This window comes from Lithobates pipiens, unplaced genomic scaffold, assembly GCF_037356315.1.
Source record: "Lithobates pipiens isolate NorthernLeopardFrog02 unplaced genomic scaffold, aLitPip1_a1.2 Scaffold_28, whole genome shotgun sequence".
Lineage (NCBI taxonomy): Eukaryota > Metazoa > Chordata > Amphibia > Anura > Ranidae > Lithobates > Lithobates pipiens.
In genome coordinates, this window is record NW_027507789.1 from 111,064,772 (window position 1) to 111,081,333 (window position 16,562).

Genomic DNA, 16,562 nt, shown 5'->3' on the forward strand with positions numbered 1-16,562 from the left:
TGTAAAATGATGCCGGCCGGAACACCCTCCAATCCCAGGTGGACATCATGACATCCTCCCATTCTCGCCCGCAGCGCTGCGATCAGAGATGTGGCATTTCCCTCGGGACACAGCCCATACCCAATCAGTGTAAGCCAATAAAAATGTCTCTACCACACGACCGGCTGTGTCCAATCACAGCCGGTCACATGCTCTGTCCTCGTGCACGGCCCTAGGGGCATGCAGAGCGCCGATCGGGGACGGGGTTTGTCACCCTGACACAGCCCATCCCAGATCACGTTAAAGAGCCAATTAAATTGTCTACCATGTGGCTAGCTGTGTCCAATCACAGCCGGTCACAGAATGTAAAAAAAACTGCGATAATGAGCTGTTACCAAGTTCTCCTCACACTGAGAAGGAGATTGCGGTAACAGCTCGCTACCACCCACAGTACACAAAAATTGGCGTGTGTGTGTGTGCGTGTAAAAAAAAAAAAGTTCTTTAAAAAAAAATTATTTACTTTAAAATTGTGGGTTCAAAAAGGGGTCATTTGGTGGGTATTTGTACTTTCCTGACATTTCAGGGCCTCAAATGAGACAGGCCATCAGCACATCAGATATGATCAATTTTCAATGATTGGCATCATAGATGGAAGACTCTAACTTTTCACGCAGATCAAATAATATACACTTTGGTAAAAATAACCCAAATAAGATATGTAGCAGTATAAATTTTGGCCCAAATGTTTTAACAAAAATTACTTATTTGCAAAATGTTATAGAAACGTTAAACATTTTTTCACTTATGTCGCAAAAAATAAAAAACCCAGTGGCAAATGGCACCAAAAGAAAGCTCTACTTGTGTGAAAAAAAATTATAAAAACTTTGGGTACAATGTCATATGACTGACAATTATTCACAGTGTGAGAGCAGGAAGGGGGTATAAGTGCCCTGTATTGAAGTGGTTAAACAAGAGAAAAAAATTATGGAGGTGTGCTTGCTGGCTTTTTGCGCATACTGCATTTTCAGCTGCTATCAGGTATATGCTTTCAGTGTTGTGGTATGGAGGTGGGTGGACCATAGGCAGGCCAGGCTTTCTAATGGACAACCTGGTGAGCTGTTGATTATAGTGCAGTGGTTTCCAGTAAACAAAGGTATCACTTGTGTGGGGTTGCAAAGCTTTACGTTCTTAAAGTGTTACTAAACCCAGGACCCTGCATTCACTATATCCGGTCTCCCACAGTACACAGAACATGAAAATGCAATTATTTTAGTAAATATGAATAACTACCTTTTTCTCATCAGCAATATATAGCAGCCTTGTGATTTGTCAGTTCCTGGTGAAGCTTGTAGAAGGATTTTTTATTTTATTTTTACTGCAATTAACTGTCCTATGAGGCTGCAGGGCTCTTGGACGTCTGTCTGGACAGTGCTGATTGGCCCTGTGCTGAGCACATGCAGCCTCCCAAGAAAACCTCTCTGCACATGCTCAGTTTGGATACTGCTAGAGTGACTTCAAAGGCTCTGTCTTACCTGGACTTGTCCAGGGGAACAGTGCAGGGAGGATCTGTGCATACAGGATCAAACTGCCTTTTTACACAATGCAGAGGATTAACCCCTTAGGTTCCATAGTGAGTATAACAAGCATGCTTTACTGCATATACAGACTGATTTTACTGTTGTGGATTTACTAACACTTTAAAATAAATGGCTATTGATCGTTCTCTTAAAAATACACATTAAAGTATCTAGTGGTTAGCAAAGTTTGATTTTCAGTACTGGAATGTGATCTATTCGTAATGTCCCAATTGTACTATTGTCCTCCTAAGTGTCTGTGTCCTCTAAGTATCAACATGATATGAATAAATTAATTACCATGCTCCTATCTGCAGGATAACATCTCTGGCTGAATCTCAGCTGCAGACCCGACAGCAAATCAAGAAACTGGAAGAATTGCAGCAAAAAGTCTCTTACAAGGGGGACCCCATCATTCAGCATCGGCCTATGCTAGAAGAGAGAATTGTGGAGTTATTTAGGAATCTCATGAAGAGGTATGTGGCATTTATTCTTACTGGACACTGGTGTGCAATAAATGGTATTTCATCTCCACTGCACATTCCAGAAATGGCAATAGTTTAAGAGTTCTGTAACCAAGCAATGCAAAAGACCTACACTGGACTCCTAATTGCCTTCCTCACTTTCTGTATTTTTTTTGTTAGGATTATAAAATAAGGTTTTATTTATTTTCTATTTAGGGACAGGAGAAGTTCTAAAACCTCAGTTATATTGCTTCCCACAGTAGGTTTAGACACTGGTAAACAGAAAAAACTGTTGACTCAATGAATCATCTTTAATGGGTAATACTTCATGCTGCCATATAGAGGCCATACATTGCGCAGACATTTCCAGGTTCCGCTGCATACAGCCTCCTATTGAGTAGCAATAGAATAGGCAGCTGTGCCCCAGATGTTGCGTAAAACACCCACATCAGCATTGACGTATGCTCTGAACGCTGATAGCATTTCTTTGGATCATATGTCGTCATGCATGCTGGTGCTTTACACAACCCTTAGTGCACAACCACCTACAGCCTCCTCTTCTAATGCTTCTCAGTGAGTAGTTGTAGGCGGCAGTGGGTCCAGGGAATGTCAGTATGCAGACTCTTTGCACAGTCCTATATGACCTCATGCATGAGGTCTAAACGACTGTGAACACATTCTAAAATACTTTTGAACACATTCTGCAGTGCAGAGTATCTAGGTTGTTCAGACAGGCCCTGTTTTCAAAGTCTTAAAATTTGTTGCCCATTCTAGAACACATTCTAGGGAAGATTGTTATGAAAGCCAATTGGGCATTATTTTGGTCTGATAGGGTAAACTGAAGCTCCTGCAGAAAATGCCCAGGCACACTTAAAGCATTTAAATACTATCCACTATCACTATCCAAAAAGAGAAAATACAAATATTTCCCATAAAATGGTTGTAGACTTTGGGGTTGATTTACGACGTAGTGCATAGTTTTACTTATATTCTGACGAGCGGCACAAAAATGTGTAATTTTACCACTGTAAAGATATATATATATATATATATATATATATATATATATATATATATATATATATATATACACACACACACACACACACACACACACACACACACACACACACACACACACACACACACACACACACACACACATTTTTTTTATTTTTATATTCGCACGGTTTCATGAATATGGTAATGTCAAATGACCTGTAGATGGCTAAAAACCGAACCGATTTATGGGGTCCAAGATTTACAGGATTGTAAATCTCTCCCTGTGCCATACCCTTTGCCTTTGAAAATCACAAAATGTTTCTTGGCATTCTAGCTAGCCAAAACAAAAACTAAACTACAACCTGCCATCTACAGTTATATTTGATGTGAAAATAAATATATATATTATATTATATTTTGGAGGTAGCCCCATCCTCTTTAAAAGCACAGCAACATATTGGATGTCCAAGGCAGTTGTAGACCTCTCATCATACGTCTTGTACCAAATACATCTGGAAAGAAAAAGGTTCCATCTCTAAAAAAATCTGTAAATTATGCATTTTAGTCTGAAAGATTTAATGAATATAAAGCAGCTTATTTTGTATGTCCAAATGGCTGTTGTGTCTTTAAAGCTGATGCTAGAAAGCAGCAATAATTATTGGTCAGCAAGATTTATGGGGCCATAAATTCCTCTTATGTCCTTCCTCTGTCCCTGTCTGGAATTTCAACATATTCCATGTGCACCCAGCAGCTTCATATTCTTCTTCCTTATGCAGTGTACTGACTGCTCATATGGGAACTGTATTATCTGGTGAAAACCTCCTCTTTTTTATATAGCTTACAGCTGTGTATGTGCATAATGCCATATAGAGTGCTCATCTTGTTTCACATTGTAGTCTTTCTGGTAAGTTTTTAAAGTGTCTGTAATGGCTTTTTTTTTTTTTTTTTTATATTATATTTGCCTGTTCTATGCAGCTGGTTTTGCTCAGAACAGCCCAAACCTCCTCTTCTAGGGTACCCTTCTGGTGCTTTTGGTGACTCCTTTTTGACAAGTGCCCCCTTAGCAAGCTGCTTGCTATAGGGGCATTCACACAGGCTCAATCCCAAGCCAGGCTATGTGCATCTATAGACAAACACAGCGTGGCTTGGCCCAGCCACTACTCTCTACTGACTGCATTTGACTGACAGCAGCAGGAGTCAATGGCTTCTACTGCTCTCAGCCATGTTTGTGAGATCTCAGAGAGGGGAGAGAAGAACTGACACTGGTCACAGCCCTGGATTGATACAGGAGATGGGTAAGTGTTAGGGAGGGGGGCTGGGGTCACTTCAGAGTGCATTAGGATAAAAAAAAAACTCTTTTCCTTTCTTATAATCACTTTAAGGAACAGATCACTATTTTTAAAGCATTAAATGTTCGTTTTTTTTTCCATATAAGTATTTGAACCTGTCTTTAAGGAAAAAGACTGTCATTACTGCAATTTCCATTTGTCGGTCTGCCAAGCTGACCAGCTTACTCCAGGCAACGCAGATAGTAATACATATGAGTCTTCTACGCTTTTACTAGGGATGCACCGAAATTTCGGCCGCCTAAACATATCAGCCGAAAATGGCCCTTTTGGAGAAAAAAGCCGAAAGAATTTCCACCGATACTGGTGCCGAAAATGGGGTGGGGTCTGCTGGGCTTGGCCCTGGTGCCACTCATCACGGGGGTGTCATTCTGGAGCACCCATCTTTACTCTCCTCCTCCCCTCCGTCTCTGTTCACCCATGTTGCAGGTGGCCCTTGGGGTCTCGCTGTAATGTCCCCCTCTCCCCTACGGGGGCTGCATATGGCTCCTCAGCCGATGTGTAAATCGGCTGTGCAGGAGCTTGGTCACGCTGTTTACTGTGAAAGGGAAAAAGCAAGGGGGAGATGTCTAGCAGTGTGTGCTGTGCTCTCTGCCTCCACCTACAGTGCAGTACCCAGCATTGAGATTGAAGGTACAGAGCTGCAGCTGCAAATTTTTAAAGACTGTTTATATATATATATAATTGTGTGTTTGTATGCATCTGTGTGTGCATGCTTTTATGTGTGTATGTTTATAAAATATATATATATAATGTATATGTGTGTGTTTATATGCACTGGTGAGGCACAGGTAGGCTACATGACGGGCACTGGTAGGCTGCTGGGCACAGTGAGGCTGCATATGATGGGCACTGGTGAGGCTGCATATGATGGGCACTGGTGAGGCTGCATTGGTCTCCTGTAGCATGCCTGCAGTCTCTGACCCATCTCCTGTAGCATGCCTGCAGTCTCTGACCCATCTCCTGTAGCATGCCTGCAGTCTCTGACCCATCTCCTGTAGCATGCCTGCAGTCTCTGACCCATCTCCTGTATAAAAATATTTTTTAAAAACAGTAAATTTTGGTATCAGTGCTGTTTCGGTTTTCGGGATCAAGGAAGATTTATTTTCTGTATCGGTTTTGGCACCAAAAAACCCATTTGGTGCGTCCCTAGTTTTTACTTGAAACTTGGTGTCCTTTAAAGCGGGGTTCCACCCTAAAGTGGAACTTCCGCTGATCGGAACCCTCCCCCCCTCCGGTGTCACAATTGGCACCTTACAGGGGGGAGGGGGGTGGAGATACCTGTCAAAGACAGGTATTTACACCCACTTCCGGGCATAGACTCCCATGGAAGTCTGTCATTTCCTGTCCTGCCGCGCTGTCTGCTGGGACACACACGGGTCCCAGTGACAGCGTGGACAATTCCTATTGCGCTGCGCGACTCGCGCATGCGCAGTAGGGAACCGGGAAGTGAAGCCGATTCGCTTCACTTCCTGATTCCCTCACCTAGAATGGTGGCGGCAGCAGCCGAGAGCCGAGCGATCGATCGGCCTCAGCATCGCTGGAACCCGGGACAGGTGAGTGTCCATTTATTAAAAGTCAGCAGCTGTAGTATTTATAGCTGCTGCTGGCTTTTAATATTTTTTTTAGGTGGAATCCCTCTTTAAGTAATTTTTCTAGATTTTCACCGTAGTCCATCTTGAAACAACTCCTACACTTTGCCTCTACCTAAGAATTTCCTGTAATAAAGACCAGTCACTGCTGCTCACCATTCTTGTGCAGGGTGATTGGCCTTGTACTTGCCCCCCTCCTGTAATTTTCTGCAGATAGCCTGTAATGGGATGACCTGCTGGATCCTACCCACAGCTCCACTCTCTGCACAGGCTATGTGCAGTCAAGTAATTATGTCGTCGCTGCTTTGCTTTGGTCTGTAAAGTGTTTGATGCACACAATGTAGATTTGTATCCTGTGTCCATTAACACATACACGCATGCATGTATGCGTTCCTTGGACATCTGATCGAGGGTGAATACTGCTGTGCAAAATGTAAGCACATTGTTTCCCTGGAAGCCCAGGTTCTGAATCTGGGGAAGCAACTGTCAGCACCGAGAGGACCCTCCACCCTAAATGAGAGCCAGGAACGTACACGGCAGGGGCCAGCACAGAGGTGGACGGAGACAGAGGTGCAGGCACTAGCAGAGAGTAGATGGGTGACAGTCGGGAAGGGTAGAGGGGCAAGTGCCAGGGAGGCCGATCCAGGGCTGGAGCATCCCAATAAGTACGCTCCATTGAGTGACATTGGTGATCCCAGTCAGGGACCAGCACTGCTGGAGCTGAGGGATTCTCCTAGCTGCCAGGAGAAGAACTTCTCCAGTGAGAATGGGGTGGGGGGGAGCGAAGGGAAATAAAAGACAGATTCTGGTGGTAGGGGGCTCAATTCTTAGGAGGACAGAGAGGCCAATCTGTAACAACAACCTGAAGTGCCGAACTGTATGTTGTCTGCCGGGCGCTCGGGTTCGGCACATCACAGATCTGGTGGACAGATTACTGGGAGGGGCTGGGGAAGACCCAGCTGTCATGGTGCACGTTGGTACCAATGACAAAGTCAGAGGCAGATGGAGTGTCCTAAAGAATGATTTTAGGGACTTGGGAGCTAAATTGAGAAAAAGGACCTCCAAGATAGTATTCTCATGAATACTACCAGTACATCGAGCCACACCAGAAAGGAAGAGGGAGATTATTGAAGTAAACAAGTGGCTCAAAAGCTGGTGTAGTAACACCATATAACCGGTACTATAGAAGGGACGGACTGCACCTAAATGAGGAGGGTGCAGATCAGCTGGGATTAAGGATGGCCAAAAAGTAGGCGATGGGGGGGGTTCAGGGATAGAGATAGTCAGCGTGGAGCATATTCCAGAGGGTAATATTAGGGGTATTAGTGGTGGGGTAACCAAAGCGCTTAAACCCAAGGTGGATATGGTGGCAGGTCCTAGTTGTAATCTTGGAACACCCAAGAGGATAGTATGCGACCGGTCAAAATGTATTAATACATTAAAGTGTTTGTTCGCCAATGCCAGAAGTCTGCCAAGCAAAATAGGCGAGTTGGAAGCTCTGGTGCATCAGGAGAGCTATGATGTAATCGATATTGCTGAAACTTGGCTTCATTCCTCACATAACTGGGCTATTAATATTCCTGGCTATGCACTCTTTTCGGAAAGACAGAGTAAAAAGGAAAGGTGGAGGGGTCTGTCTGTATGTGAGAAGTGATCTCAAAGCGAGTGAGAAAAAGGACCTGGTGGACGGAGAGTGTGATGAGTCTGAAGCATTATGGGTGGAACTGCATACAGATGTGCGTAGTTCAAAGTTAATCATTGGAGTTTGTTATAGACCACCCAATGTTAATGAGGAGGCGGAGACTCAGCTCCTTGCACAGATAGAAAGGGCTGCAAGGGCTGGGACAGTGATAATAATGGGGGATTTTAACTACCCAGAAATTGACTGGGGTAATGGCACTGCTGGGACAGTTAAAGGGCAAAAATTTGTAAACCTATTACAGGAAATTTTTATGGTACAGTTTATTGAGGCCCCAACTAGGAATGATGCTCTGTTGGACCTGGTAATCTCAAACCATGCAGAACGTATTACTAATGTTCAGATAAAGGAACATCTGGGTAGCAGTGACCATAACATGATTTCATTTCATGTTCGCTGTAAGCAAAAATCGCATACGGAAAGATAAAAACACTTAATTTCAAGAGAGCAAATTTTCCAAGGATGAGGTCTGCTCTCCAGGACTTAGACTGGGAGAGAATATTGGCACCAATGGGCACAGAACAGAAATGGGAATTCTTCAAAAAGACTGTTTGTGATCTCACGGTAAAGTATATTCCCATGGGCAATAAGTTTAAAAGGTTAAAAATAAAACCGATGTGGCTCACGGCCAAAGTTAAAAAAAAAGCTATAAAAAAAAGAGCTTTTAAAAAATATAAAAATGAAGGAACGCTAGTGTCATTTAAATGTTACAAGGAATATAACAGAATATGTAAAAAGGAAATCAAGGATGCAAAGATTCAAAATGAAAGACAGATTGCAAAAGATAGTAGGACAAACCCCCAAAAATTCTTCAAATATATTAATAGTAAAAAGGTCAAGTCTGAGCATGTAGGCCCTTTACGAAATAATCTGGAGTGGGTGACTGGGGACAAAGAGAAGGCTAACTTATGAAATACTTTCTTCAGCTCTGTGTATACAAAGGAGCATGGGGGAGCTCATGTCCACAATGGGGGTGGTACTGACACAGCCCCAAATCCACAATGGCTCAAAAGTGATATGGTCTAGAAGTATTTGGACAGAATAAAGGTGGATAAAGCACCTGGACCTGATGGCATCCACCCACGGATCCTAAAAGAATTGAGCTCTGTCATTTCAAAGCCATTGTATCTCATTTTTAGGGACTCATTAATGACAGGAATAGTACCACTGGATTGGCGCAGGGCCAATGTGGTGCCTATATTTAAAAAGAGAACAAAGTCTTTATCAAGCAATTATAGACCCGTTAGTTTAACTTCTATAGTTGGGAAGATACTGGAGGGATTAATAAAAGACCACATAGACGAGTTCTTGCAGGATAAAAATATTTTGAGCAACAGACAGCATGGATTCATGAAAGACAGAAGTTGTCAGACAAACCTGATTTCTTTTCATGAGGTGGTAAATAAAACCTTGGACAGAGGGGTGGCGGTGGACGTGATATATTTGGATTTTGCAAAATCGTTCGATACTGTTCCGCACACACGGCTCATGTGTAAGGTAAAGTCTACAGGTTTGGAAATATCAGTTTGTAAATAGATAGAAAACTGGCTAAAAGACAGAATTCAGAGAGTAGTGGTTAATGATTCTTACTCTGAATGGTCTAAGGTTATCAGTGGTGTACCCCAAGGTTCAGTGCTGGGACCCTTACTTTTTAATATCTTTATCAATGATATTTGGTCTGGGATCAAAAGTAACATTTCCGTCTTTGCAGATGACACCAAGCTATGCAGTGGAATAACCTCCTAACAGGATGTCTCCAATTTACAAGCCGACCTCAATGCTCTGTCTAATTGGGCGACTATGTGGCAGATGAGGTTTAATGTTGAGAAATGTAAAGTTATGCACTTGGGGGCTAAGAATATGCATGCATCATACACGCTAGGGGGAGTACAACTGGGGGAATCCATAGTGGAGAAGGATCTGGGGGTTTTGGTAGATCATAAGCTCAATAATAGCATGCAATGCCAGGCTGCGGTTTACAAAGCGAGCAAAGTCCTTTCTTGTATTAAGAGAGGTATGTACTCCAGAGAGAGAGCTATCATTTTGCCCCTGTTCAAATCATTAGTAAGACCTCATCTGGAATATGCAGTTCAGTTTTGGGCACCAGTTCTCAAACAGGATATCGGTGAACTGGAGAAAGTGCAGAGAAAGGGCAACCAAACTGATAAGAGGTATGGAGGAGCTCAGCTATAAGGAAAGATTAGAGGAACTGAATTTATTCACTCTTGATAAGAGGAGATTAAGGGGGGATATGATCAACATGTACAAATATATAAGGGGTCCATATAGGGAACTTGGTGTTGAGTTATTCACTTTACAGTCAACAAAGAGGACAAGGGGGCACTCTACGTCTAGAGGAAAAGAGATTTCATCTCCAAATACGGAAAGGTTTCTTCACAGTAAGAGCTGTGAAAATGTGGAATAGACTCCCTGCAGAGGTGGTTATGGCCAGCTCAGTGGATTGCTTTAAGAAGGGCCTGGATTATTTCCTAAGTGTACATAATACATAAAAATCCGATTGCCTCTCGGGGGGGATCAGGAAGGAATTTTTTCCCCTGCTATAGCAAATTGGATCATGCTCTGCTGGTTTTTTTTTGCCTTCCTCTGGATCAACTGTGGGTATAGAATTGGGTATATGGGCTGGTATGATATTTAATTTTATATATATATATATATATATATATATATATATATATATATATATATATATATATATATATATATATATATATATATATATATATATATATAATTATTTTATTTTTTTGAACTGCATGGACTTGTCTTTTTTCAACCTGACTAACTATGTATGTAACATATACAATAGTTAAAGAAAAGCTTTTGTTCCTTGGGTTCAGCTTTTCTGATGTGCAGAGCACTGGTAGCAGTGATTCATTATCACATCTATGAAGTTTGTGCAGTTTGAGCAATAAGTAGCATCCTACAGACTTCTCAGGTTTATTTTAAAGATTAGGGAAACTTCCAAACAATGTTTTCACTCCCTTTTTGCCCCACCCTAATAGACAGAATTGGCCCATTCCCCCTAGCTCCATGCTTTCTGAGATTGCATCACTGAGACTTGCCAGCATATTCATATCAATGTTTGTGTGTAGACAGTAGAATCTCAAAAAGCAAAGCAAAATCCAAAATATGGAGTTTATTATTGCAAATGTAATCATGTTCAAATCAAGCTGGCAATTTAAATAGTAAAAGACGTGTGCAGAGCAAAATTCATTTGAAATAGGTCTAACGATTTGTTTTTGTATTTTTTTTTCTTTCTTTTGAACAGTGCATTTGTGGTGGAGAGACAGCCATGTATGCCAATGCACCCAGATCGCCCTCTAGTGATCAAGACAGGAGTTCAATTCACTACTAAAGTCAGGTTGGTTCAAGGAATAAGGCTTCTTTTGCACTTAACCAGTGCGCTTCTCCCACACCACCGGTGTAGTGTACATTTTTGTGCGGGTTAGCGAACTTCTATTATGTCCCACGGTTTTGGTGCTCTTTCAGAAAGCGCACTAAAACTCCTGCATGCATGACTTTTCGTGCAGTTTCAGAAAGTGCACCAAAACCATGGGGCATAATCCGTAGTTCATGGCAAGTCTCTGCCAACCCACAAGAAAACCATGGGTACCTTGCAATGCAGCCAAAATGTGGGTGAAGTGCAACGATGCAATAAACCAATTAAAGATTGTGTAAAGATTTATGTATCAGTTTACAGAATAGATCTTTTCAGATCACTGCCCTGTGTTTGTAATAGTCACTTCTATCGAATAATAGGAAATTATCCTATTATAATCGTAAAATTATTATTATTTTTTTTCCTGCTGATGCCCAAAATATTCTAAAATTAGAAATATAGACTTATTTACATTTTTGGATTTAGAGATGCGTCTGAAAAATACTAATACGTTTTTTTTCAAACTGTTTTCAATTTTTAAAGTGACTGTAGAGGCTTTTTAAAAAAAAAAATTAAAATAATAAACATGTTCCACTCACCTGCTCTGTGCAATGCTATTGCACATAGTGGCCCCAATTCTCCTGTGCTGGGGTCCACCACTGGCGATCTTGGCTCCTCCTCTTCTCCATATGCCCCCATAGCAAGCTGCTTGTTATGGGGGCAAACGTGCATGCTCGCTCCCAAGATGTGTGTCTGTGGAGCCATGCTCGTGCACCTTGGCCCTGCCCTCGCTTCCTCCTCACAAAATTTCACAGCAGCAGGGGCAGGTGTGAAGAGTAGGAGAGAAGAGATCCAGCTGTGCACACTGCTGTATCAATTAAGGACTTGGGTAGGTATTTAGGGAGGTGGGATAGCAAAGCAAATTGTAAAATGGGCAGACTTGGACTACTCAGTCTTTCTGCCTTCACTTCCAGGTTTATTTACCAAAGCTTAATTGAACAAGCTGAAGTTAGAAGCTGATTGGCTACTATGGACAGTTTCACCAGATTCTGAGTGCAACAGTTTTTGTAAATCTACCCCACTGTCATCGTCTTCTTTCAGAGGTGGGCAGTCTTCCATACAACAGAGAGTGCTGCAGATATGTCAGTATCTCTTTCTGCTGTATTCTACAGTACATCCAAGTCAGCTTGGTGACTCGCCCCTAGGGTGTATGCCCATGAAAACTTGAGCTTACAGGAATGAGTTGAGGAATGAATAATACTTGCTGTCATTCAATCCTAAAAATGGACCAGCAATGGACAACTTGACATTTAAGTCTTCAGGGCACAACACTAGATAGAAGGTAAATCTTTTCCAAAGTAACCCATGGAGCCAAATTAAAAAATGGTTTCATTACTTTACCCAGTTTGGGTGAATGAATTTTTTTTTTTTTCTGTTCCGCTGCTTAATTTTGCATCCAATTCTTAATTACTACGATATAGTTGTTGCTTTCTCTGCATGTAGTCATAATTGTATATAGTTACGATTTTTCTTTCTTTCTTTTAACAGACTTCTGGTCAAGTTTCCTGAGCTCAATTACCAACTGAAAATCAAAGTCTGCATTGATAAGTAAATCATTATGACTTAGATACACACACACTAATATATATATATACATTTTTTTTTTTTTTTTTTTTTACATGTTTCTGTGTTGTCCATTTACCAAACCTAAGAGCAATGAACCATAAATTATTAAATGTGTGCATTTTAATGTAGGCAATATGTATGAGGTTTTAAAGCATAACTTTTAAAACCATTGTCACTAACTCTGGTCCACCCCTTCTAACCTTTTGTGCAGACTCACCAATCAGTATTGAGGTGCATGAAGGAGGAAAGCCAGAGCCAGTGACCACAGGTAGCTTGTCACACTGACTGACGGCCTCTGCAACATGGATAGTGCACATAACAGTATGAGCCCAGGGACCAATGCTTGGCGCGCAAGTAGTCTGCATTCTCAGCATTTGTCCTTTGGCACATACTGCCCTGAACGCAAGTACCTCTAGGTGCACCGTCTAGTTGCAGCATCTGTCAGCCTCTTATAGAATTTGGGTGCACTTTGTGCTCTCTGCCTGCAGCTAGAAGATGTAGTCTCATGCAGCTGGGCTAAGTCATTGTGCATGAGGCCTTAGGATCTCTGGGCAGACGTTTAAAGTCTAAAGAACAGGATTTGAGTGGTTTAAAATGTTCCATTGGTTATCCTTTTATAGGGATGGGCCGAACGGACCCCTGTTCAGTTCGCACCAGAACTTTCGAACATCACGAAAGAACAGATCCGAATAACAAACCCCATTAAAGTCAATGGGACCCAAACATCAAAAATCATGTGTCCATTTTGAAGGCTTATATGCAAGTAATTGGGCATACAATGGTGTTAGGGGTCCGGGACCTGCCCTGGGGGACATGTATCAATAAAAAAAAGTTGTGAAAAACATCATTTTTTTTTTAAATGAGCAGTGATTTTTTTTTTTTTTTTTTTTTGTGAAAGCATAAAAATAAAAAATTCAATAATTGCATTTATAAAGCCAAAAAAAATTCATTTTCCCTGCAAGCTGCCTTTATTTTGCTGGGGAGCCAGTGTGTATGATGAGGCCACAATGTAGTGCACTGGGAACAAGGTTAGAGATTTTTTGGATACATTTTGGTGTCACTTTGACTCTGGAAAGACGTAACGGGTGCATAAAAATTGGTCTTTGGGTGTCGGTGGTGCCTTACCACTGTAACCCTATAGAGGTAATTGGTCTTGCTGTAAAAATTGCAATGATATGCACCTGTCACACAATAATTTGGTCTTTTTGTGTTAATTGTGCCCATGAAACCTATACCAAAAACATTCTTCCAGATGAAAGGATAGAACACCCTCAAAGCTAGGCAGCCTCGAAGTCCTGCAGAGATTCCACATCCCAAAAAGACTTAATCAGTGATATCGGCATCACGGGCTTCATAACTGGTAATCCAGGACTCCTTTTTATAAAAGTCAAACGGTCCACAGAGTCTGTGGAAAGACGTGTTCTGTGATCAGTAACTAAACTTCCTGCAACACTGAATGCCCATTCTTAAAGCACGCTGGATGCAGGGCAGCCCAACCACTCAATAGCTTACTGGGCAAGTTCTGGCCAGTGGTCTATTCTCATGACCCAGGAAGTCAGTGGCTCGTCAGCTGGAAAGCTCTTCATTCTCTGTTTTGGCCCCGAGGTAATCGTCCACTATGTGATGCAGATGCTGCCAATGGGATGTGGAAGCTGACAGCCCTGGGCGGCGAGGACTAAAAAAATTCTGAAATGCCTCACTTAGGCGGATGCCTTCTCCAATGCTCCTTTCTTGACCAACAGAAGACTCAAAACAACATTTTCCACCACACTGTAACCTACTGGAGTCAGGAAAAATGTTAAACAGAATCCTCTTTAACGTGTCCTCAAGAGATTTTATCTTTGGGGACGGAATGAGTTCTGAGACCTTCCCTTTATAACAGTAGTCAATGAGGGTTTCCAACCAGTAATCAACCTTCTCCTTTATGCCACGTATTCTTGGGTCCTTTTGCAGGCTTTGAGGGATGAGCTTGCCCATGCGACTCAAATTTGCTGAGGCTTGAGAAGCAGACTCCTCAGGGGTCACTCAGGATGACAGCATCTGGAACATCCTCCTCCCAGCCACGTACTACTCCCAAGGGTCCTATGGTGGGAAAGCCTTTGCTTACAGATTGACGCATGTCTTCCTCTTCTTCGAAGCTTATGAAAGTGCCAGAATCCTCCTCCCCTCTCTCCTACTGTGATCTGTGACATAGGAATGAAGGAAGTCCTCTTTCCTCCTGCTGCTCTGCCTCAGTGCCCTGTCCATACTGCCATGCAGAGTCTGCTCCAGCAGGAACAAAACAAGAATTGTATCACTGATGCATGCTCGGTCACTGCTCACCATCCTTGTGGCTTCCTCAAATGGTGACAATACAGTGCAAGCATCCTTAATGATCAGCCATTGGCGTGGGGGAAAAAAAAGCAGAGGCGGCCTGAGCCTGTAATCGTGCCATACTGGCACAGATACTCATTGACGGCCCTCTGCTGCATGTATAGCCGCTGTAGCATTCCCAAAGTTGTGTTCCACCTGGTTAGCATGTCACAAATTAGGGGGCTTACGGGCAGGTGGAATTCCTGCTGAATTTCATCCAACCGAGTACTGGCTGAAAATGGCTACAGAATCTTCTGGCCTGTTTTAGTACATCTTGCATCCACGCTGCAGCACCAAATTGAGGACATGTGCCAGGCATGGCACATTTTTCAACTTTCCCTGTGTAAGGGCGGACAGGATGTTTGAGGCATTATCGGACACCTCCATTCCTGGCTCCAGCTGGTGTGGTATGAATCGCCTCTGGCTCTGTCCCTGCAGAGCTGCAAGAATCTCTGCTCTGGTGTGTTTCCTGTCCCCTAAAAACATCAGCTGAAGCACTGCATTGCACCTTTTAACCTGGCTCTGGAAATAGCTCTTTGAACACTTGGGGGGTAACGGATGTTTTATAGGACAATTCTGCTGAGGAGGGCATGGAGGTGGTGGAGGAAGAGGGGGTAGAGCTCACAGGTCCGGCATCATCATCACCACCAGCTGTATGGAGACGTGGGAGCACAACAAGCGGCAGCTGTCCCTACTCTAATTAATGTATGAATGACACGGTCTCACTACGCTACAGTGAAACTATCTGAGCTGTTCCTACTCTAGCTGCGCACTATACAATTGAAGCAAAATAGCACACTAACTGATAGCACTGAACCAAGCCCTGTTCTTTCTCTCTCCATGCCAAAATCACACTGAAAATGGCTGCCATTGAAAAAATACTTTTATACTGTGGTACGAGAATGAGCCATGATTGGATAAAGTCATGATGACAGTATCCAATCATAACTCTGACAGTGCTCTGTGCCCTGATTGGCTGAAGCTTTCACTGCTTCAGCCAATCGGGGCTTGCAGTGCACTGTTCAGCGCCGCAATGCATTGTGGTCAGCTCGGGGGGCCAAACAAGCGGTTGAACAACCCGAACCGTTCGCCCATCCCTAATCCTTAATGAGAAATACTACCTATTATTATTTTGGGAGTTGTGGAATTAAACCTAACCCATACACTCCATGCAGGAAGTGCATCAGTGGGACTGGAACTGTCACCTTATCATACAAGGCTGGCAATACCAGTCATATATGTAACAGAGGGGTAGCCAGTGTGTTATCTATTTTAACACATCCCACTGCAACAGAAACAGATGGAGGAAGCCAAGATTACAGATTTCATATCAGATGTATTTTACTAAATATACTGGTCTGTGTGCAGCATATGTTGAACAGTTTCCATAAGACCTCAGAAAACCTATAGTAAAGTTGCTCATACAGAAGCACATTAGCAGTACCAGAAATCCTAAGCTCCATTCTCACTTATTCCTTATACTGTGAGTTTAGGTCTGTTTCAGGCAGGTCTTGCCAGAGTGCCTGTT

At 42.6% G+C, this 16,562-nt stretch overlaps 1 protein-coding gene across 1 annotated transcript in view; it reads left to right on the forward strand.

Annotated features, from left to right (window-relative positions):
* The window catches only part of STAT3 (signal transducer and activator of transcription 3), a 177,405-nt gene that overhangs the window by 115,676 nt on the left and 45,167 nt on the right, over nucleotides 1-16,562 (forward strand). The window contains exons 9-11 of the mRNA XM_077459528.1: nucleotides 1,871-2,029; nucleotides 10,946-11,038; nucleotides 12,605-12,664. Of these exons, the coding sequence (XP_077315654.1) occupies nucleotides 1,871-2,029; nucleotides 10,946-11,038; nucleotides 12,605-12,664 (312 nt within the window). The remainder of the gene's footprint in view (nucleotides 1-1,870; nucleotides 2,030-10,945; nucleotides 11,039-12,604; nucleotides 12,665-16,562) is intronic.